Source organism: Talpa europaea, assembly GCF_964194135.1.
Source record: "Talpa europaea genome assembly, chromosome: 11".
NCBI classification, from domain to species: Eukaryota; Metazoa; Chordata; class Mammalia; order Eulipotyphla; family Talpidae; genus Talpa; species Talpa europaea.
This window is the reverse complement of record NC_140078.1, coordinates 30456505-30481758: the sequence shown is the minus strand read 5'-3', so window position 1 is coordinate 30481758 and position 25254 is coordinate 30456505. Positions and strand designations below refer to the sequence as shown.

Here is a 25254-nt window from a genome sequence, read left to right as displayed (position 1 = left end):
AGATTTTTAATTCTATAGTTCGGATTCATCTGTCCTCCAGGGAGCCATTGCCCATTATCCATTTCTAAATGTGAGAAACAACTCCTCACATTTTAAAATGATAGATGTGAACCATAAATAAATATTGCACTCTTCAGGTCTATGGCTAAAAACCATTTGAAAGAGTGTCTTGAACACAGTGGCCATTTCATAGATTTTTTTTTGAGGTATGCTGATAAAGTTTCTTCCAAAGAGCCATTTTGTAGCATATATTCATGATTGTTAATAATATTATTTCTTTTCTCTCCAGAAAGCACTATACTACTTCTTAAAGGCAGCAAAGGCCGGAAGTGCAAATGCCATGGCATTTATAGGAAAGGTACGTGCTTCATCTTGGTCAATATTTTTCATTTCTTAAAAACCTAATAAATTAATGGTATCAGGAAAATGAACCCAGTGTAGGATGACAAGGTTATATGCCTCTTTCACGGAAGCATTTCATCAAAGCTTTAGCTACAAACTGAGGGTAGTAGTCTTGAGATGACATTTGGGGAAGAAGCCCTATACAACAGCAGTCTTTATCTGGGTCACCTAAAGTAGGCTTGAAAAGTGTACTTGGTCCAGAGTTTCTTCAGCTGCAGTCCCTGCTCCATGCCCAAGACCTCAGCAGCCCCCTTGCTAGCATTTAACAGAGATCCAGGATAGTTATTCATTGAAGACTTGGTACAGTCCTCAACCCAATCAGTTGCATTCTTTCTCCCCCCTAGTCATGGTAACTAGCTCCAGGCTCACCAAGTCCATCCTATAATGTCCTCCCATCTCCCCCAGTGTTGCCCTTGGATCCCTGCACCTAATTTGCATTAGTAACCATGGGGACAATTGCCCTTCTTTCAGAAATGCTATATACCATAAATTTACATGGAAGGGAATGTGAAAAAAAAAATAAATTGCATACACTTCTTGGACAAGGTCACTCCAGAGTATATACAATAGGTTGTTTCTTTAGTTTTTTCTATTTTTTAAACAGAGATGGAATTCAAATAACATAAAATTAATCATTTTAAACACAATTCAGTGGCATTTACTATATTCACAACATTGTACTATAATCACCTGTATGTAATTCTAAAACATTTTCATCACCCTCAAGTTCTTCAGTTTTTTTTTTACTTTTTTTTTTTTGGTAGATGTATTTAGAAGGTAATGCTGCAGCACCACAAAATAATGCTACTGCCTTCAAATACTTTTCCATGGCAGCCAGTAAGGTATGTACTCAACCCATTGCTGTAAATGAAAGTACTTCGCCTTTATTCCACGCAGACTGATGCTAAGAAGTTAAGTCCGATGTCCCGCATCCAATTAATAGGCCTGGGGGTTTTGTGTCCTGGAGAAAAAGATTATTGTTGACAATAGAACAGGGAGTTGGAGAAGGGAGAGATGTGTCTTGTCTTCTTGGTAGATGGAAAATGGCAGTAACTTATACTGTCCAAACAGGAGGTCAGACAGAAAGCAGAACTTTCCCCTCCCCCTTGCAGTAGGTGAAGACTAGTTCAGGAAACAGGAATAAAAGAGATGAAGGCAGAGCAAGGGAAAACGCATTCAAAAACTGCAGTAAGTGCAGGAGAGAGACAACCAAGAACTTCCAAGTTTTTTCCCCAAAGGTCAGAAATTCCCTTGGTCCAGGAAGAAGGTTGTCAGAGAACTGACCATGACACAGTGAGTTAGAGCAGCGTCCTATAGACATAATTGCCAGGGTGGATGCCAGGACTGCAATTCACAAGATGTATTACTATGGGACTTCTCCATGCCTCATTTCCCCTTCTGTCAAATGGGAATATAAAAGGTTTGCCTCAAGGAGCTGTGATCCTATGCCTCTGAATCACATACAATATTGTAAACCAATGTTATCTCAATTGAAGCATTTTTTTAAATAAAGTGGTAATAGGAAATTTTAAAAATTTGCCTCATATTGCTATTGTCAGGACTTAATGAGTTAATATATGTGCCTTGTATTGTAAAATACTTAAAGCAGTGTGTGGCACATAGTTAGTGCTACATATCAGCAATTATTTTTTGCAATCTGGGACCAATTTGCAATCTGGAATGAACCTCACACTATATCAAAGGCAGAACGGACTGGATCTGTGACAGAATATAGAAATCGTATACTATGGTTTCTTTCATAGAAGTCTTTGCTTTCGGTTCTTGGTTCAGTGAGGCTGGTATGTGTCAGATAAAATTTACTAAACTACTCTGAATCTCTTTAGTGCATAAAGAATGTCCTCCTCAAAACACTCATTATCCTAATGTTGGTGAATGGCCTTGATAAACTTTCAATTCCTTCACATTAAGAAGCATTTTGTTGTCTCACAATTTCATAGTGCAACACTGGCAGTAAAGATGTGTTCAAATTGAGGCATATTTTCAACTGTTCTCAGTTTTTAAAAGCCCACATGCTGCTTTAGGAGCCTATTTATAAATGACTAGCACCTCAGAGATGCTGCTATTGTGGTGTAAATTACTGAGAAGGCTGGTACTCTCCCTTGTAATTTATATGAAATTGTTGCTCAGCAAGACAGTTATCTGGAGTACCATTAGATTAGGAGGACAAGGGGGAGCGAACTGAAAAAGAGGAGGAGTAATGTAACAGAGGAAGAGCTCTTATAATTTGGCAAGTAATGCTGATTTGTCAGCCCTAAAGAATAATGCCAGGAAGTTGAGTCTGTAAATTAACCCAGCTACTAAGCTATTCAGGGCTGTGTAACCAGCAGCGATCTGAGATACTTGTGTTCTAAACTTGAGCTGCCTTCCTTTACATAGAAAATCTGAAATTGTATTTATTCTGAATGAAAAGGTAATTTTTTTTGAGTGGCATCAGGTGAACATGGCCATATATTTCTTTATCATGGCCTTGATAATTTATTCATTTCTCACTTGGCATTACTACCAAAATAAAATTCACTACTTCCATTCTGCACACACATAAACTTTATTACTTTTTTAACTCTTGCTTTTTAATTTTTTTAAGTCGTAGCAGAACCCTATACGTGCAAATCTATAGATTTTATGGCCTCTTTTGTCTTACTTACTCCAAAACATGAACAGTTATCTTATGTGATATGTGATACTTAAACCATATTAGACCATATCCTTCTGGTTTTCTCTCTCACCTCTGAACACATCAAGTCCATCTCCATTTCTATGCTTTCATAATATCTCCTCCCCTTCCAGAATCATCCTCCATTCTGAATCCTACCTGTCACCAAGAGCAGAGTTCAATTCTTTCTCCCTTCATAATTCATGCCTATACCATTTGTAGGCTCATATAATCTCTTTTCTCTCCTAAAATTACTCTACATGCACTCTTTGTACTCACTGAACTTTACTGCTTCTAACTTGTACCTTCTCTCTGTTGTCTGAAGATCATCTCTCCTCAACTAGAGGAGGCTAAGGGTCTTAGTATGGAGTAGGTTTCATTAAAAAATCTGCAAAGATGTAATCATACTGAAAAAAAAATTTGCCAAATAAATTACCATCTGCTCCCTAATTTCATGTCATATAACCTAAGCAAGGACATTGAACCCTAAGGAGGAAGTTATATATGGGTGGATTGCCTAAACATATATTTTTGCTTGGCCCAGAAAATGTTTTTAAAATTAGGAAACTTCTTATGAAAATCTGGAAATCTAGCTTTTCTTGGAAACTACAAAAAGTTGAACCATGTGAGGCTGACACTCCATGTGACCACACTGGCTAGAACAGAGAACTGAGGAAATACTGCCTTTGAATAAGGCAGGTACCTCTGATTTGCCTCAGCCTTAACCACTGCCCCCATAACTTCACATAATATAATTCTTACATTACCTGCATGACTCCTTGATCTCTCTTGGTTGACCATTTCTGACCTGAAGTTTCTGATCAGATAGATACTCTGGTCCTTAAGCAATTGGTGACATATCCACTGAGTCCCTGGTTTCCTAGGGGATTTCTTTAAAAAGGAAATTAATTTTGCCCCAATATTTTAAATTTTCTCTTTCACCCTCTCTTCTTCCTTCCATTTTTCTCAACTCCTAAATGAAGTTAGCTAGAAAGACACACTTACTATACTCTATCACATCCATCACACCAGGCCTTGCTACTATCCCAAGACTCCTAGAACTACAAGCATGTCAGGAGAGAATAGAGAAGAGCACAGAGATATGCCACCTGTTTTAAATACAGATAGACTGTTTTTAAGAATTCTAACAATACTGGCCCTTCAGTATGCCTAGGTATTAATTTTGGAGTCTTGAAATAGTTTTCAAACTATGCCTTTTCTAGTTATGTGCTTGAGAAGTGCTATATCACTGAGGGATATTCTAGCTGCATCCACAATAAATAAATTTAGCTAGTAAAAATATATTTGGAGAGTTTCCTTTCAGAACTTCAGTGCCTGAGGAAATCCTATAAATCTTTAAAACAAGCACCCTTTTTGGCTGAGTGAAAGCCAAGTGGCCAAACATGTCTCCCTACTCAGTCACTAGAGGTTGAAATGTGTGATGGCAGATGGAAAGAAAAAGTCAATTTTCTAGGTTGGGAAAGTCACTATTAAGGCTCACACTTCAGGATTGATATAGTAAATATTAATATATTTGAATTTGTGCTAAATGCCAAATATGTAACTTTCCCTAGACTATTTAGTATATTAATCAGAAAAGAGATGAGTTAGTATCAAGCGGAAAACATTGGTGATGTTATCAGGAGTCTAATTTGAATAAAGAAACATGTCAACAATGTTTACCTCCATAATAATTGGATTGATATTATTCAGTCTCTAAACTGTTATTTGGCTATTTATGTCAATCTCCTTTGACCAAAGCTGGTAACAAGAATCCTATATAGCTCTCTCCCTTCTGGAAAACTCCTACACATCCTTCAAGACCCAGCTCAGAGTTCACCATCTTTGACAACTTAAACCCCTCAGTTACTGGCTTCATCGACACATGTTCCTTTTTTCAGTGCCTACAACACTTTCTACTATAAGACATCACATTTGACATGATTACTTTAGGAGTTCCACTAGCCTATGCACTCTCTAAAATTGGGATATTTTATTCATCTTTCACCTCTCATCTGTGCCTAATGCCTACTATGGAATCACAGAAAAGCAAATACTAAATAAATAGTGAAGAAATATTTGACTTTTTATTTTCTTCTTTTCTAGATAATGTTATGAAGTTATGAAAGGAAAAACTGTCTGATTAATTTGTCTTGATTAATATGCAAATGGGTGTATTTCAAATATTTTTAATAACTGCAGCAATAGTTCCTTATGATGAATTCTTCTGGAGCTTTACTTGGATTTTTATAATTGTTCTAGGGTAATGCAATTGGTCTTCATGGGCTTGGTCTTCTTTATTTTTATGGTAAAGGAGTTCCTGTGGTAAGTTAAATAATTTCGCTACCTTTTAGACACATTTCTAGCAATTTATAGGGAAAATTCAAAATCTTTGAATAATTTAAAGGAGTCAGTATAAAGAAACTGGCTTGCCAAACTGTAATAACAAGGAATAAAATAATCCAGAGAAATATTTGCCAGAGACAAAGAACAAACTTGTGGCAAGAATAACGATCCTAATTATATCATAGAATCATAAAGTCTAAGTAACCTTAGAAATCATCTAAATCCTGAGGATTTTTTTTTAAGATTTATTTATTTATACAAGAACTGCGGTACAGGCCAGATATGCGGGAGGGTGAGAGGATCCACCAGAGACAGCGGGGAACAGAACAGGCAGACTGACGAAATACACTGCTGAGGGGGGCAGCAGGCGAGACAGGAGAGGTCTGCTGTGCCATGTGGGAGTCTCGCCGGCCGGCCGGGATCAAACCCGTGCTGCAGAGGCTGCGGACAGCTTCCCAGTGCGGCGCTTGGCCACCTGCGCCACCAGGGAGGCCCAGGATTTTTTTTTGATAGAGAAATTTATCTTAGCTTAACCTATTCTTTTGAATGACCTTCCCCAAATATCTAACAAAATCTACTGTCATTGTAGGAAAAAACAATTTACAGTGAAAATTAGGTAGCTATTTCCTAATAGAATCTAATACAATGAAAAAATGTATAATACTTCTAATGCTATTTTAATTAGCTAAATCATACAGGGCACTATTTATACTATTAATAAAAATAAATATGGAAGGCAATTGTTACCATGGAGTTTTACATATACCTTGAGTAATAGAATATAATTATATTACAGAATTATGCTGAAGCACTTAAATACTTTCAGAAAGCTGCAGAGAAAGGATGGCCCAATGCACAGTTTCATTTAGGCTTCATGTACTACTGTAAGTGCTACAAATACAGCTATTTTACTAAAATGACAAATGCATTTCTAAGACTGTTCCTTTTTGACAAAAATCAAAAGGTTGATGACAGAATAGATAGAACTTTCAAACAGTATCTTCAGGAATTTGAAAAAGACTAAAGGAAAGGACACCAGATGTCCTTTGAGGGAGGAGACAAGGAGCTTAGTTAGGAAGTTCATGTTTGAAAGGTTAAGTTTAAGGTGCTTTGTTATAACCAAAGCACATACCCAGAAGCAAGTACGAAACCCACAAGAAAGGTCAAATTTGGAGAAAAAGATTTGGGAGACATTAGTAAGAAATCATTAGTTGAAAGTAAGCAAGGCTGCAAAGGGAAAAGAGAGTGTGAGAGAAACAGTGGGCCATGGTCAGAAATCCAGTGTTCCTCAGTACCACATTAAAAAGATGGGCAGAGAAAGAGAAAAACTGAAAACTGAAAAAGCATGGTCAGTAGGATTAAGAAAAAATATTGTCATGTTAGGAAAGCCCAGAGATGGAAATTTCAAGAAAGTAAATTCATGAAATTTACTTAAGTAAATTCATTACCCCCTGTGAAATGCAGTGAGAAGTCTGGTTCTCACATTTCAAAACAAAGTAAGAACAGCCAAGTATCCATGAGATTTATCAATATGGACACTGTCTATAAGGTCATTGGACTAGTTGGGGTGGAAGCCAGATACAATGGGTTGAGCTGTGAATAGAAGGTGAGGAAGTAGATGAGTAAAGATATTCTCGGAAGTGTTGTGCCTTTAAGTGGAAGGAGAGAGAAAGAATGGTAGCATATGAGGGATAAAAAACCAAGAAAGAGTTTTTTTGTTTTAATGGTGACAGACCTGGATATAATTTTTGACAGAAAAAAGAGGGCAGCCAATGGAGGTAGTTAATGTACCATGGAAGAGATGGGATAATAAATGTCAAGAGATTCTGGAAAAAGCTGGCCAACATTAGGACCTGGTTGCACTCAGATGAGAAGACACCTCATTATTCTTGACCAGGGAGGAGGGACTTCTCATCCTCAAAGACTGGAGGGAGAGAAGGGAGGGTGGGAGAAAAGGAGAGAGGCAAGTAAGAAAAGTCAGTGTGAAAACTTCATTAGTAAGCTACTTGGTTCATAGTTATCTTCTGAGAGCAATGGTAGAGTGATTGGTGTAGGAGATCTCAGGAAGTCATAAAGGTTTGTTATAATCTCCGTGGGGCCCGTGAGAGAGTGGTCAAGATAAGTACATGGAGCTCTCAACAGAATTGAATATACCTGCTAAGTCCTTCCTGTTAGATGGGGAGCTAGGTAACAGCAGTCTGCATCATCAAGGTTAGATCTTGCCAAGAGATTTGCTGACATTTCCCAAGATGACCCGGCAGAGGGCGTGTTCTGAACTGTCTTGGGGATGAGGGTGGGAAGAGGGGATGCCTAAAATGGCCTTATTCTGGTTAATTCCAAGTCCCAAGCCCAGGCTCTATCAGATACCTCAAACTTCTAAAATAAGAGTTTAACAGTAATGGCTAATGTTTATTAAGTCTTTATACTTACTGTCTTCCCAATTTATTTAGGGGGTATTCTATATTTTATAGATGAACAAAGTGTTCCAAAATGAGTTGAAATCTCTTGCCTGATATCATACAGTAGGGTTGAGATTCAAGCCCAAGTAATCTACCACTAAAACCTTTGCTTTTAATTGCAATTGTACTTTTATTTTAGAAATGTTAGTGCTGGAAGGAACTTAAGTCTCAACTAGTAAAAGCCCTTCATTTTACAGATGAAGTACCCAGAGGTACCCAAATCATAAAAGGAATAATAGGGGTACAGAACAAGAATCTCAGCTGCTGGGAGTATGCTGATCACTATCCTAGCTACTTCTTTTTATCTTTAATAATGAAGTACCATTGTTTTACATCTCTGTTAATATTTTGAAAATATAGGATTTCTCCTCTTAGATGTAGTCACCATAGCTCTTCCACTACCAAAGCACCCATAGTTCTCTGCTATAGCATTTTGTGCTCTACCCACTGCCCTCTCAGTTACTTCTTACTCCAAACATGAGTTGAGACTAAGCAACTGTGCTTCCTGGAACAGGGATTTGCCTGTCCCAAGCTGTCTAGTTATGGCTGGGAGAAACTATGCTGGTCTCCTGGTATTAACAGGATGGTGAGACATATAATGGTCCTCAGAGACTACTAATTGGTCTCCTTTTCATTAACTCGAGTTGAACCATATCAATGAGATATTTCATGAGACTAGACAGTCCTTATCCTTCAGTTTTTTTTAAATGGATCAAGAACCTGTAAACTTAATTTCTGTGTTCTCTTATAATCAAATTCAATTCCTCCCCCCCCATAATGCATATAAAGAAGCTTGACTTTGGGTTGGCTTTTCTTTCCCATTCTGTTTAAAATAGCAGGCATTACTGTAACGATCATATTTGCAGATTATAATGCAAGAAATAAAATAAGAAATGGCTTAAAGTAAATTTAATTTTCAGCTGGTTCTGGAGTATGGAAGGATTATAAACTTGCCTTCAAATATTTCTATTTGGCATCTCAAAGTGGGCAGCCCCTTGCCATTTATTATCTGGCCGAGATGTATGCGACAGGAACAGGAGTTTTAAGATCATGTAGAACTGCTGTGGAGGTAAATAATAAGCTGTTTTTAAGTACTTTCCATTTATCACACAGAAGAGATGATACTGTCTTTAAATTGTTGGTGTCTTTGCTTTTATAGATGTTAGCTCTTTTCTTCCAGTTGACAATGTGAGCACTGACATTTGCCAGGGAGAAAAAGCAGTGATGTAACTCGGATTGGGAAAGGGAGGAAAAGAAATAATCCCTCCTTTCTTGCATTTGGCTTTTCGTCAAGTTCAGAGCTCACCTCAGAATTCAGTTAAGGAGCTCTGTTTCAACCTTCAATCAAATCATCAGGGCAATTTGGCACTTCTAGTGGTATTGGGAATTACTACTTGGAAAATGAAAGGCTTGATTTGGCCTAGAAAATGTAGCCGACTTCTTCCCAGAAAGGAGGGTCCTCAGGTTTTTGATGGTTTTGATAATAATTGAGAAAGTGAATTATTAGAGCCTGAGCCAGTGATATACTTTTCAAAAAATGCTTTTAGGACCTTAATGCCCTTTATTGATTTATTAAACACTTCCGTAACACATAAATATCTCCATGTTGCAAGCTGGCCCCTGTGAAAAAAAATTCAAAAGCTGCCAGCTAATAATCTATCTTTAGATTTGCTCCTTTGCCAACTTCCTAATGAATTATGTATGGCTAACCTCTTTTGGTTACATAAGGGCTATTCAGCTATGTTGAGGTTTGTCCCCATGGAACTCAGCACACCATCCTTGCAGTTATGTCACCTACACCCTCAGGCACTGTCTTCCCTTCACTCTCTTTTTCATAACAGCTGTGGTCTTATCACTTGCAGCAGTGCCCCAAAATGCCCTTTTTTAAAAAAGGGCTTTTTTTGGTCCTGCCAAAAAGTCTCCAAATCTGCAAAGTTTATTACACAAATTTAAAATAAGCTTAGGGAAGTTTTTGGCTCAAAACAAAACAAACAAAAAATGCACACTTGTAATCTTTGTGACTATGAAAGGCATTACAAAGTATTTGCTCTAAGTAATTTGCTATAGCCTAAATCCTTATCTGACCAGCCAGAAGGCGCTTTAGACTGATGTCATTTATCATTTACCTGAGATAAAGCATATTAGCTAACTAATCTGCTTGATTTCTCTTCCCATATACAGCTTTATAAAGGTGTCTGTGAACTGGGCCATTGGGCTGAGAAATTCCTGACAGCATACTTTGCCTATAAGGATGGTGATATAGATTCTTCTCTTGTTCAGTATGCACTACTTGCAGAAATGGGGTATGAAGTAGCTCAAAGCAATTCAGCGTTTATTTTGGAATCTAGTAAGATAAGTTAAAATTCTCTGCAATTCCCCAATTATGCATATGCCTATAAACTTTACTATAGGGGTATTTTAGCCTTCCTAATGGAATGTCTGCTTTTTTTTTTTTTTTTTTAAGAAAAGGTTAAAATTCTTGAGAAAGAGAAAATGTATCCAATGGCTCTTCTCCTATGGAATCGAGCTGCCACTCAAGGTATAAAAATGAGTTCATACCTGGTCCCCGTCCACTGTTATTCATCTGTCTTTCTCCTGATAATTCTTGGGTACATAGGCAGGAGATACAGAATATCAAGTAGGTGGTATTTTAAACGTATTGATATTAGGGTCAGCCTTTGATTAGAGGTCGTTTCCAGGAATTTCTTTGCTATTCCCAAGGTCCCTGGTTTAGCAAAACATATACCCTGTTACACAGGAATTTTTCCCTGGTTCTATTTCTCTTACACCATAATGACCATTTGAAACATGCCAATTTTACTGACAAAACCAGTTTTCTAGGTCTGTTTCCATCACTCATTTGCTGAGTTTTTTTCTGAACTTAAAGATGTGACCTATGTGGCTCTAAGACTCCTCTGGTTTCTCTTTTAAAATAGCACATTGATGATTATCACAAACTCCTGATCTTTAAGCCACTAGCATGTAATCATTATTTTAAAAAATGTCAAGGTTAATTGACAAGGGGCTCTTTCCTTTTCTGAACTTCCTATGTCCTCTTTACAAGGATCACATGTGATAAAGAATGTAAGCTAGCAGTGACGGGAAAGCAACGCCAGGTGGTATTTGCATCACCATGTCTCTTTTCATTCTTTCCCTAAAATTATATTATAAAAAGCAGAGAGAGACTGTGAAACTGTCATCATTGGCATTTGGATATGTGAGTAACTCTCTTACAGTAAGGGAGCAATTCTACTTCCAATTATGTTTCTTAAAATCATCTCATGCTAAGGTCAAATCATCCCTTTTATACAAGAAGTGAATGGGATAAGGAATCATTTTCAACTGATGCTAATATGGGACAGAAGAAAAAGTCACAGTGGTGCCTTCTCAAATTCAGCTGAACTTATAACACAACAGCAAGCCATCCATATGCATTAACAGAATAAAGTCCAGTTCAGAGTGGGAAAACAACACCAGGAACCTTTAAGCTGTGGCAAATCAGCTCAATTGTGACAAATACAGATTTATTCTTTTTTTTTTTTTTTAGAGGCATGCTTTATTTATTTGTTTGCTGGTTTGTTTGTTTGTTTTGTTTATACATGCATTGGGTACAGTCAGAAGTGCGGGAGGGAGGGTGAGAGAATTCACCAGAGCCAGAGCGGGGAGCAGAGCAGGCAGAAGGACCGAAGTACACTGCTGAGGGGAGCAGCGGGCGGCAGGAGAGGTCTGCACGCCATGTGGGACCCTCCTCTGGTGGCCGGGGAGCAGCCGGGGATCGAACCGGCGCCACAGAGGCCACGCGCAGTTTCGCAACCCAGCGCTCAACCGCTGCGCCACCGGGGAGGCCCAATACAGATTTATTCTAAGTCAGGAAATGGTGCAAAAATTGCATTAACAAAGAGACACTGAAAATGAGGGGACATGAATATTAAGCAGAATTCATCAATATTAAAAATGTCAGATCATTGAAAATAATTATGTGTTACAAGAGTGGTCAGGCATAAATGTCCCAGAGATGTGACTGTTGAGTGGCTCACTTGAGGTTAGGAAATCTAATAATGAAAAGTTTCCAATATGTCACAGATGGTACTTGTTTGAGCTGTTGCTATATGTGAGGAAGGACTTAAACCATCAGGACTTAGTCACCACGGGTGACTGTGAAATTTAAAGGGAGATACCTCACACTGTCAAGTGGCCCCCTGGGAATCTGTCAGGATTGCCACATACCCTGCTACTCCCCTTAATTAGGATGGAGTTGAATACCCTGGAGAACTTGCTTGGTTACTACCTTCCTTTCTCAGAGACTTCAAGGATCCTGATGATAAAGATCAAAAACACACAGGAATTCTGTCCTTTTGAGCTTATGAAACATAAAGAATCTTGGGGTAAAAGCAAGTCAACTTTGGGAAAAATTAGATATGGAGTAGACTCCAGGGGTCTCTTGTCTACCCAGGCCCCTTCAGGTCTCTGAATATCATTTTTATAAGGCTGTGCCACTAACTACTTATACATTTTGAAGCACCTGGTAAGCAAATATTGATAACTGATATCTTGGGCACCTTAAGAATTACTAGTTTTACTCAGAGAGAGCTAAAGATAGTTCAAATATTACATTATTAATAGAGGATTTTAGAACACTAAAAGAACTTTAGTACCCAAAGGAATTAATTCAAAAGGATATTAGGCATTGTACTAAGCCAATGGGTAGACATTACTGGAAGGAGTACTGTAACCCTTAATAATACCCCTCAGACCTTACCACATACAACATGGAGTACTTCCTCCTTTTCCAAGTGAGCCTAGACTGGCAAGAGGTTGGCCAAAGCTGAGGTGAATGTGTCCTAGATGAGCATTTCCTCATCTCTGCAATTAAAATTATCCCAGTAAATAGAAACATAGACCCCAAAGAGACCCTTAAAGGTCATCACTGAGTGACCTTCAAAAATTGAAGTCATACATGTTTAAAAATCTCATGAATTTTTTCTATTCCTTAACATATACATGTTTATTGAGAATTAAGATTCTAAATCACTTAACATTTGGAGAGGGTATTTTATAAAATGTTTCCTGCCCATTCATTCTGTAAGTGTGTATCAAATACCATTCTAGGTTCTAAAACTATATCGGTGTTAAGTTTCTTGCTCTCATGAGAGACAGGTAAATAAAGTAGTAATAAGGTAATAGTGGCATGTTCTGTGAAGGAAATAAAATAGACATGAGCTAAATAACTATTGGGCTGAGGTACTGAGGGAATGTTTTAGACAAGATAAGTCAGAGAAGGACTCTAAGAGGGAAATAACATTTGCAGTGAGAACTGAATGGTGAACCCCAAACACATGAAGAGTCAGAGGAATTCCAAACATGCTAGGTAGGGGACTTGAAGAATCTTAATAGAGGGATCCTAAGGCAAGAATGAGCTTGGAATGTTGAGGGAATATTGGACTAGTCAGGGAGGCAAAAGGCAGTTAAGGCACAACTTGTAGGTCAGGAATCTGGATACTATTCCAAGTGAAGTACTTGGCAGATATTATTATTCCAAGCGAAGTACTTGGCAGAGGAGTCACTTCAATTGATTTTACATTTTAAACAGATCATCATGGTTGTTGTACAGAAAATAGATTGAAAAGTGAAGATAAAGGAACAGTTTGGATACCATTATGGTATTCCAGGCCTGAACTAGATGGTGAAGGAACTGGAGAGATACAGGTGTGTTTTAGGGGTGGAATCAACAGGACTTGCTTTTGAACTCTGTGATGGAAGTGAGAGATAATTAACTAGTAAAACTACTCTAGATTTATGGCCTGAACAATGGTGCTAGGACTGAGATAGGAAAGAAACTGATGCTTTGTTTGGTTTTATTTGGGGGAGGAGGTAGTAGGGTGTTAGGAATCTATTGGATATTGAGACCCAGGTAGAGGAGCAAAGTAGACAATTAGAAAAGTCTGGAGTTTAGAAAGAGACTGAACTACAAGTATAAATTCAGGAACAGCAAACATAAATATAGCCACGGAACTAGATGAGATCATCTAGAGAAACAGTTGAGATAGAAGAGTGTGGAGGAGAGAGTAGAGGAAGGGAAAAGAGAGAAGGAAAAGATAGGAGAGAAGGAATAAAAATCAAAAAACCAAGTCCTTGATATTTACATTTAGAAATTGGGTGGAGGAGGAGATAGGCAAATGTTTGAAAAGGTCAGGTCTATGAGGCAGGAGGGAAATCAACTATCTTTGATGTTAAGAGAGGGAAGTGCTTAAGTAGCTAGCTCCAATGACTCTAGCATTACTTAGCTCTCCAGTGAGATGAGGGCAGGAAAGTAACCAATGGATTTGGCTGCATGGAGATTTTGACCACCTTGAAGATAAGGCTTTAAGGAACATGGGCAAAAGTCAGATTGGAGAGTGGGTCAAGGATCATGGGAAATGAAGCTTTGGTAAATATAATGTATGCAGAACTTACTTTTGAAAAGTCATGTTAAGGAATAGAAAAGGGGCCATAATTAAAAGGAGACATCATAAGACAAAGAAAAGGCTTGTTTTATTCATACAAGATACCAAAGTGGTTTTTTTATTGATAGGATTAGACGGGAAAGAGGGAGAAACTAGTGATGTAGGATAGTAGCATTTCAGGAGGGAAGTCTATAGACAGAAAGGATGAAATCCAGTTTGCCAAGAATTGACCTACCTCCGAAAACCAAATTTTAAAGGTAAAATTCAGGGTTTTTAAAATTCTTTAAGGACATTTGTACGAATATACCATGGGAGTTATCCTACAATGTAGGCAGCTACCTTTCAGTGTCATATTTTGTATTTCACAAATGCTAATACTGACTCTGGGATTCTGAATGTTTTTTGCTTTTATGTGTATTATCACTAGGTTGAGTTACTAGGAACTACTCATGATCATTTGAATTCTTCTTCTCTTTCTAATATTTCTATCAGGCAATGCATTCGCTAGGGTGAAAATTGGAGATTACCATTACTATGGCTACGGGACTAAGAAAGATTATCAAACAGCAGCCACACATTACAGCATTGCAGCTGACAAATACCACAGCGCCCAAGCCATGTTCAACCTGGCCTATATGTATGAACATGGTTTAGGTATTGCAAAGGTAACTGTGTTGGTAGTATTCCAGACCTAATAATGGGAGCTGTATATGAAGGGGAAATTTGTAAATGTTTTGAATTTCACTGATGTCATCAACGTAGTGGAAGAAAGGAAAAAGACTGAACATTTGCTGAGTCCCTCCCATGTGCCAACACATATTACTTACCCTAATATGAGCCCTATGAGGTAGAAATTACCTTCTCCATTTATGCCCAAGGATATAACTAATGAGCAGAATAAATCTAGTCTAAGTCAATTTGACTCATAAATTCATGCTTTTTCCAACAATACTAGTGGACCCTGGCCCCAATCCTTTCCACCTGCAGGCCTTTTTGCTTTAAAATTTCCACTGACAAGCAAACTCTCTACAGCAAGAAGAAAGTGGAAATGAGGTTATAATTAGATATAGAGGTGGCATTGATCCAGAAATATCTTATAAAATATCAACTGTGTATATGACACAATGCTGAGCACTCTACAGAGACCCAAGAAAATAGATCTCCATCCTTCAAAGATCACACCTGACTTGAAGAGATGAGTCATATTCATTAAGAAAGAGAACAAACCCTACAAGGATATAGTGAGTAAATCCTTTAGATAGTTAAGGGCAAGATGGCATTGGGATCTGACAGACTGAGAAAGATGTATTAAATATCAATAATGATGATAATAGCTAGCTATTACTTTATGTATATACCATGTGATTTAAATCACTATCATTTGATGAGATGAGCCCTATAACTGTCCTCAATGTGTATATCAGGAATCCAAAGTGCAGAGAGGTTAAGTCATATGGCCAACTTTGGAGAGCTCATTAGTAGTGGAACCAGAATTTGAATCTAGGCCTGTCTGATCCTATGTTTTGGGGGCAAAGAGTATGCTCTGCATTGAGTCATTCTTAGTACTCAAGCAGATATTTCACTTCAATGTTTATATTCCTGGTTACATTTTAAGAACCAAATAACTTGTAGGGTTATCAGTTCTTTGTTTCAGTGCTAGTAATTGAGAATTATTAATCGGGAATTTCTTTTCTGACACTGCTAATAGTACACACAGCAGCCAAGGTCTTATATAGCTACCAATAGCCAGGAGTGAAGATTCCTGGCTTCCTTTGCTCTTCTGTGTTCTGCCTTTTCACTGATTACTTTTTAACAGCCCTGGACCCTAAGTAGGGGGGAAAATGCCAACTCCAAAGCAACTCTTTACCCTGTTCCAAGAAGATGCAAGATTCCTGTGTCTATATAATTGAGGGTGGAAGGAGTAAGACTAGATGGATTAGCTAAATTGGATGATTCTTTAGCTGTCATTTAGCCATACCTTACTTCCCTCCAGCCATCATCCATCCACATCTGTAAAACTTAACAATGACTTAACAATGCCTGTCTGCCCAGATTTTGAGGATAAAATGAATAAGCCTTTGTGAAAGGACTTTGTAATCAGTGTGGAATGACTTAATTAGATCAGAAGAGATTTGGAGGGATTGCTGGGTAAGGCTTCAGTAAAATTAAAGCTTTTTTCATCTTCCCTCATGCAAAACATAACAATAATAGTGTGAGGAACATTGTCTGTCTAAAAAGTAAAAGAGACCTCATCCCATAAGGTAAATTCAAATTAGCACTCCCACAGGCTGAGTGACTCATGAATGGCTTAGTCCATTTTGCCTGGATTCCCAACGGGGCTGGCAGGGGTGTCCACTGGAGCACACAAACAGCACGCTGGAGAGGACACTGCCTTACTGGCATTTAGTTGACCCTCTATGTCAGAGGGCTTGGTTTACTCTCTTGGAGTCACAGTTTAGCTCTCTTCTAGACACCTTCCTCACAAATAACAGGTGTTGATATATACTTTCCATACATTTGGAAAAATGTCTGAAATTTCTCTCTGGCCACATTTCTGTCAGGGTTCCTGTTAAATCATGGTTAGTTCATTTTGGTCTCTGTCAGCTCTGTCAGTCACAGCTATATTTTTCCTACAGAAAGTTTCTACATTAAAAAAAAAATAATAGGGGCTGCACTTAACATCAGACCTAGACATGGGAATTTTAGATTAGTTAATTAGGGGCCATTGTTCTTTGTCTTTATTAATTTCTTTTGTTGAGCAATAAGAAAATAATAGCCAAGTACCCAGAGGCAAAGTTTTATTAATGTTGCTATCTCATAGTCAAATTAACAAGGAAAAACCACCTTTTCTAATTATAATATGCTGATAATTAAAAGCCCCAAATTTGTTCCAATGATGGTTAATGAAAGCAAAGTGATTAGGAGAACAGGCTTTCACAGCACTTAAGTCATTGAATAATTAAGCATTTCTTCAGCAAGGCACTTCACAATACTCTTTATTAGCTAATCCTTGTGCAAACCAGTGGGAAAGAGGAGAATATTAACCAGGATATCTCTGAGAATCAAAAAGATGCTGGCGTGGAATCAGGTTTTATAAACTCTGAAGTGAGATATAAATAAATACTTGGTAAATCAAGGTAAAAATATGGGTCACTATTGTTCTCATCTGTCTTTAGAAAAGGTCACAGGGACTAGGATGATGTAGGTAGGTTATCCTAATAGCTTCATGAGAATCATCTCATTCCCCAATTTCTTCCTCCTTTCCTGCTTTCTCCTCCCTCTCTCCCTCCTGCTCTCCCTCCCTTCCTATATTAGTTTACAACACCGTATAGGTTCCAAGAAAACATTTACTTACTATTTCCAACACCAAATGTCCACTCACCATCTACCACCAACCATTTGGCCCTTTCTAACCATTCTATACCCTTCCTGTTCCCTCTGATAACCACTATTGTCAGAGTCTAAGTGTTTGTTTTCCTTTTTTTTTCTTTATAACCCACCAGTGAGTGAAATCATACAGCATTTGTCTTTTTCCTTTTGACTTACTTCACTTTCCAGTTTCTGACTTCAAATTAAGCTCAATGAGCTCCTTGACTTAAACTGTGGGTCAAAATGGTGCAGCGGCACCATTATTCTCGGAACACAATATAATAATGGGAGGAATTGGAAGATGACCTAAACTAATTTAGAAATATAAGCACTCGGCTCACAAGTTGTTATGAAGCTCTTCCTCAATATACACTTGATTCTGAAATACCTCAGAAACCTAACATGGAACAAAATCTGTTGCCCATCCCCTCATCCCTAGTCCTTCTGTTGTATCCTGGTACAGGCCTGGATTTCTACTCACAAAGATTATAATGGTTCGACAGGGGTTTCTCCCATTCTAACATTCTTCCTTAACTATGTGGCAGAATTGCACTCTCCACCAAAGATTTGTAATTTCTAATCCACAGGGAGGACTTGTTACTGAGATGTTACAAAGACTATGAAAAGACTGTTTCCCAGCTTCCTTCACATGTGATTAGTCCTCACTAAAGGAATGGCAGTAAATGTGAAGGGTATTATTTTTGGACTAACAGAGCTAAAATGTAGATGACTCTTCTCCCTTATCGCTTTCTTCTCCATTAACTGAATGCAGAAGACACAGAAGATCAGAGGATGGCAGAACCATGTGATAGAAGGAGCTTGTGCCCCTCAATTACCATGTGAAGAAAATTTAACACAAACCAGGAATATCCACATTGGAGTGTGAAATGTGCTAAGCCATTGAAATGTGGAGTTTGTTTAAATATGAGCATCATCTTAGTTACTATATAATACATCTAAGAAAGCATTACCAGATTATTCTCAATAAAGTATAGGTCTGGTACTGTTATTTCTTCAATGTACCACCCCCGCCTCTCCCCCCCACCCCACACAAACATTGCAAACAAGCAAATACCAAATATAAGAGTATTATTGGATTTTTACCTCCTAATAAAGTACAGGCTTTACACCCTGGCTTTGAAAATACTCCTTGATCTAGCATACATTGATAATAATAGTTAATATGCCATTATTTCCTTTGTATCACCACACTTCCACCATCAAAGGCCTTGAACTGAACTCTCCTGATTTTAGGTTACATAACCACTTTTGTGGGAATGATTTCCCATGTTTTTGCCTATTGAAGACCAGTGCATTTGTTTTTAGAGTAGCTGCAATGTCATATCCTCTATGAGGCCTTCAATGAATCTCCAAATTTAAAATATAACTGCTTCTAAATCACTATGGTACTGTGCTTTGCTTTTCACGTATCCATTTGGATATTTACCAAGTTCTTATTTTGTGTCAGGAAGTTCCTTGCTAAGTTCTGAGGATACAAGAAGAACAAGACAGCCTTCAAAGAGATCAGGGTCTACTATACAAGAGATATGCCCACTGGTATAGTGAACGCAAAATGACACATGTGGATGTGTGCAAATAAGGAAAATACTAGAAACACATCACAAAGGAAACAATTCAGGTGGAGGAATCAATACTGACAAGTCCTTTCCTAAAATATATTTGTAATAGAGTATAAGAAATACATGACAATCTTTTTAAATGGAATAAGCTTGTATGTTTTAAGATATTAAGTGGGAAATCTATCCTAAATCAAGACAAAAGGTAAAGGGAAATTATCTTTTGGAGATGAGATTCAAATATAGTGAGAACAGATAATATGTGTTCTTGTTTGGATCCTGCAGAGAAAGCAAAACCACATCTACTGAATAAACAGATCTATCAGAAGTAAAAGTAATTATAGCATGAAGCATTTTTATTTCTCATTTATCTGGTCTGACCACCTATGGACAGAGCTGAAGCTTTAAAACCAGAATAGAATTATTTTTTGGAAAATGATAATATTTAAAAAGTTAGATATTTAAAATGGCTCTCTCCTGATTATGCTAAAAATAAATCAGAAACTAAAAGTCATTTATCAAATGGTTTCTCTCATATGGGTAATATAAAAAAACCAAAGCAAACAGACTAACGTGTCACAATGAAAGTAACTCAGACTTTGAAAAATATGGTGGTTACCTGAGGGGAAGTGGGAGGAACAGATAGAGGGGTCAACCTGATAGTGGGAATGGCACTAGAACTTGGTGGTGGGTGAGGAAAGCCTTATACAGATATAGAGGGGTGAGCCATACTCCTCAAATTATGTGATATTATAAACCAACAGTAAATCAGTAAAATTTATTTAAAAATGTGATAGTTCTCTCAAAAATATGGCAATAAGGAGGACACATAACCTTTCTTGAAATGTCAATTACCTAATAACTGAAAATGTACAAAAAATTGTTGGGCGTGTATAGCTTTATTTGTAGAGAAGAAAATAGCCTACAATAACCAAAAATGCTCTAAAATAGAAGACATGTTAAATAAAGTACTGTGTGGTGGTGTCCTATTAATAGTTAAGTGAGCAGGCTAGAAGTAAACTATCTGAATTTAAGTCTGTCACTTACATGTCATATCAATTTGGGTGGGTGAGGTAAACTCTCTGTACCTTAGTTTCTTCATTTTTAAAATGGAGTTGAAAATACCATGTGACCTAGAATACTGTCATGAAGTTTAAGTAAATGACATTGGTGATTAGCTTGCAGTGATGATTTAATAACTATTATTCACTATTATGAAATACCATGCAACCATTAAAAATATTACAGGTTAAAGGTTTAGTTTAGGATATGGTTTTTATTTAAAATACATTGTTAGGTTAAGAAAGTGAAAGACAAAATATCATGTAGACTGAAAAATTGCTAAATTAGAAGTATGTATACATGAATACATTAAAGATGTATATAAAAATGCTAAAAGGATATACAATATTCTCACTACATATAATATTGTCACTAGTTGTCTCTCTACAGTATGATTACAATATGATTATATATACAGTATTCTTTTCCCTAATTTGTTTAGCTCTATATATTCAAAATTTCCTATAATAATTATTATATTTGTATAAGAAAACAAGAATAAATTATTTCAAAAATTATTTCTGCCCCAGTATAAGCATTTTTGAACTCTGAAAATTTGGGGCTAGGAAGTTCCTGCATCATTTAATTGAACAATTTTCACAAATTAAATACTTTATTGCTGGAAAGGTCTGTATTTTAATTTGAACATCTTGAACATTGGGCAGTACTTCAGCACACCTAACATTTTAGTTAGAAACATTATTTAAGTACTTAGATTAGTTTATATAATCTGAGTTTAAAGAAAAATAAACTCAAATGTATATTAGAAAAGCTAAATGTAAATAGAATCAGTGTGAAATTGACTTATTTAATGAAGCCGGGACATCATCAAAACACTGTTGATTGAGAGGAAACTTTTCATCTGAAAGATCTGGATTTTTTTCTAAATAGGATCAAAGGACAGGAATCTTTTCTACAGTTGTCATAAAGTTTTTTAATATGCATTGTCCTAATTAGCCAGAGGGATCCAGGAATTTCTCTGGAAATTTTAAAGAAAGCTTTTCATATCCCAACCCATCCCCATGGTGAATGTTGAGGACTCCTGGGCAAGAAATGAGCTCATCCCACTTTAATAGTACTTCTTGCTATTTTTTATTATAAAATAAGTGATTGAATTGTGATGCCTGTACCTCAAGAAATAAATTAGTAACTACTGCCTGCCTCAAATAAGAATGAATGCCTGAGATATTGACAAAGACGGCCTTTCCTTGAGCATCCTATTCAAGTCAATATGCCTTTCACAACTGGGAGTGATACAGCCATTATAATCTGCAGGTTGCTTTCAAATGAACACCCACTAAATTTGTTGGAATTAGAGAACCCAAATTAGAGTCTATGATATCCATTTTCTATGTTGCCAGGAAGATTTGTTTGGAACAGTCTCCTGAATTTTAAGTATTTTTAGAAAGAACATTCTTTTTTTTCCAACAAATCAATTTATAAGACCACAAAGCTTTGGAGAATTTTAAGAAATGACAAGCAGAACACAACTGAGAAATGACACTACCCAAGGAATGAATTTAGCAGAGACCTCAAGGATTCTCAACTATTGACCTCTAATGGAGGTCTGGGAGACAGAGAGGATAAACAAAGAGAAACTGGATGACCATAAATTTGTGAAAAATATCTTCTCATTTTGAAAATAATCAGTACACTCTCAAGCAAAGTACAGTTCTGGAACTGACCTAAGGTATTTCAACCTTTAAAAGCAACTGTACGTAGCTTTTTAATTACTCTACTTGGGTAAACAAAGCAAAAGTAAAGCATAAAAATAAAAAAATAAGCCATTAGGAGGTGAAAATTAAAGAAAGCAAAATTTTATGTGTGGCATAATTTAATGGTCCCTAAAAGTCCCTAAAAATATAGTATGACATTTGAAGGATCAAATCCCAGCCTGAGAACCAAATAATTCATTCATGACTTGCTATGTACTGGGCACTTCTTTAAACATTAGGAATTGAGGAGCAAACAGCTAATCTAAGTCCTTGTTTTCAAAAAAAAATGGAGAAGACAAAGGAATAAATAAATTCTTTAACTTTAGCTATGACAAATACTATGAAGAAAACTAGGAATTTTAAAGATTTACAATGATCTGTATTGTCATTTCTTTTTATAAACTGTAGGATTAGGATCTAGTGTTCTCCAGCCTGCTTAATTGGAATCAGACCTAAAAATCTAGTCCAGGTGTATCCAAGAAAGCTTTTTGGAGATCATGATAGCTTCATATGCCTGCCATAAAAATTGTCACAAATTTAGTGTCTTAAAATGATATTTATTATTTCTCAGTCTTTGCATATTAGAAATCTGGGTGAACTTGACTGGGTTCTCTGTGTAGGGTCTCATATATTAAAATCAAAGCTGTGCTTCTTACTGGGGGCTGTGGGAAAGTATCTGCTTCCAAGATCCTTCAAGCTGTGGACCAAGTTTTATTTTTGTGCTCATGTGGCTGACAGCCCCATTTCCTTGCTGACTGTCCACATCCTTTCTCATTCTTTCTCTGTGGCTCCAGCAAATTCGAGTTGAGTCCTGAGAATACTCTGTGGCTAAGGGGTCATGGGATTACATTTCTACCCAGATGATCCAAGATAATATCCCTTTTATAAGAGTCTATAACCTTAATTATATGTGTAGGGTCCCTTTTGCTATATAACTTAACATATTCACAACTTCCAAGGGACAGGACCTGAACATCTTTGGGTGTCATTCTGCCCACCAAAATAAAATAATATTTTTAAAAAATGACTTCCATTTATCTACCCTTAAAGAATCTGTACTTAATAAATATGGACTGTTCTTTTATTTCTAGGACATTCACTTGGCCAGGAGATTATATGATATGGCAGCTCAAACAAGTCCAGATGCTCACATACCTGTGTTCTTTGCCCTCATGAAACTGAAAACTGTGCATTTGTTCCAAGATATCTTCTTTTTTAATGTAAGTTTGTCTTAAACAGATCTCAAATCTCTCTTAAATAGATTTCAAATCTCTGAAAACACCAATGAGCAACTGTTGAGTGGTTGGATGGAAGGAATTGATTATTCTGAATGAAATGGGAGGCTTGCATTTTTTTTAAACAAAATCTTTCTTGCCTGCAGTTTACAATGAGATGGAAATGGATTAAATCAGACAACACCCATGGATCATACTGGGATTTATTTGTGATTGGCCTCATTGTTGCTGTCCTAATCTTCTTGCTTAGAAGTTACTACATGTAGGATCTGGATCATAGGAAAATCTGCTCGCTCATGGGAGTCAGTTCACTTGGAGGTATCCTTGCTAAATAAAGAATCTCCACATCAAACCAAGAGTCTGCTGCAAATTTCCCCCACAGGGCTGTGATGGAAAATGGACAAAGTTTAGGACCTGTCCTCTCCAAAAACATTTCAGATTTTCTGCTGAATTGAATGGAGTGACCACTGAGCTGCTGCTGGGGATTAGTTACCTAAACTTCATTATAGACTAGCCATCTTGGTGCTCTAGTCCCGAGTTAAGAGTAAGGACCACCCATCTTCATGTGTTGTAACAACCTGTCCCCATTTAAGTGGACAAACAGGTTTCTTGGCTCCTACAACAAACTGGGGTAGAGAGAAGGGAGTGTTTAGGGAGTACAGGAAAACAGATTCCTCAGAATTGTATAAAGAGAAAAATTACAAATAGACCCTACTTTGGGGAATGATCCTGTGAACCACATCATAGCCCTAAAGAGCAAAAGCTCCTTGTGGCATACTGTGCCAGCGGCCATCTTCCCCAGGGGCCTCCTATCAAAGCTCCTCCAATCGTCAATAGTAAATAAACACCATTTGGGGTCTGTCTAGACTGTTGGAATCCTGCTTTACCTGGGAATCCCCTTAGGAATACCATAAGAGGGGTACCAGCCTCTTGGACAGGAACTAAACGGGAAAGGCAGATAAGACTCAGTTCTGGAGGGCAGGAGTGAACAAGGAAAGAGCATAAGTTTCATAACTTAGGACAAGCACCAGGCTTGAATCTCAGCTCTACAACTTTGTATCTATTCAACTGTTCTGAACCTCAATTTTCTGGTCTGTAAAATGGGAAGAATAAATTGGACAACACAATAAAGGGAGTAGCACATGAGCTGAATCTGGATGAGCTCCATAAATGATATTTTTAAAATTTTATTTTTTTTAATTTTATACATTTTTACATCATTTTTCATTTTTTCACAATGTATGCATTTTCATCTTGGTTATAGTCCCCCATACAATTCCCACCCCCCTTGTTTTTTTTGATGCTACTCCCTACCCCACGTCCTGTAGTTTGTCTCTGATTTATAGTTGCTTATTGATTTTGATTTTTACTTTATTATAATTAGTCTTTTTCCTGGTCCCTTACCTAAATGATAATTTTTAAGCTCATGGCAAACTGGTTGGATATGGCAACAGCTGAGTTTGTGGTTTCTGTGCCCTGCAATTAGTTCTCCAGTCAAATTGCTAGGTGTTTTATGAGGAAAATCCTGCTTGCCCACTTAAAAAATTGAACCTAGGTACAGAAAAATTTTCATTAATAATGTCAGTCATAATGATAAAGTAAAATGCAATGGCAGGGAGTACTGGGAAAAGAACCTAACAATCTGAATGTGAGTGCCCCTTTCCTTCAGCAGCTCTATCACTCTGGGCATAACATCTCCAAACCTGTTTTTCTGCCACAAAAATAAAATTAATTTCAACCTCACTTGAGAATTATGAGGTTTAAATAAGTCTAATTGCAGAAGTGCTTTATAAATATTGCTTATACACATACTACCCACAGACACTTATCTGGCCGTGAACTAATCCAAGGCTGACTGAGCCGAGTGTTTAGAATTTCCTGGGCACAGTCTCTGATTTACTAGAGACATTCAGGTCCAAAGGAAATGTAAAAGCCAAATTTACAAATGTGAAAATAACAGACATCCAAACTC

General features: G+C 37.2%; 1 protein-coding gene across 1 annotated transcript in view; it reads left to right on the top strand.

Moving 5' to 3' along the window:
* SEL1L2 (SEL1L2 adaptor subunit of SYVN1 ubiquitin ligase) overlaps positions 1 to 23548 on the top strand; it is a gene marked incomplete at its 3' end in the record, with an annotated part of 88982 nt that extends 65434 nt beyond the window's left edge. The window contains exons 11-20 of the mRNA XM_084247717.1: positions 290 to 358; positions 1167 to 1244; positions 5339 to 5401; positions 6219 to 6306; positions 8802 to 8950; positions 10063 to 10228; positions 10346 to 10420; positions 14817 to 14989; positions 23139 to 23267; positions 23429 to 23548. Of these exons, the coding sequence (XP_084103843.1) occupies positions 290 to 358; positions 1167 to 1244; positions 5339 to 5401; positions 6219 to 6306; positions 8802 to 8950; positions 10063 to 10228; positions 10346 to 10420; positions 14817 to 14989; positions 23139 to 23267; positions 23429 to 23548 (1110 nt within the window). The remainder of the gene's footprint in view (positions 1 to 289; positions 359 to 1166; positions 1245 to 5338; positions 5402 to 6218; positions 6307 to 8801; positions 8951 to 10062; positions 10229 to 10345; positions 10421 to 14816; positions 14990 to 23138; positions 23268 to 23428) is intronic.
* Between the last annotated feature and the right edge of the window lie 1706 nt (positions 23549 to 25254).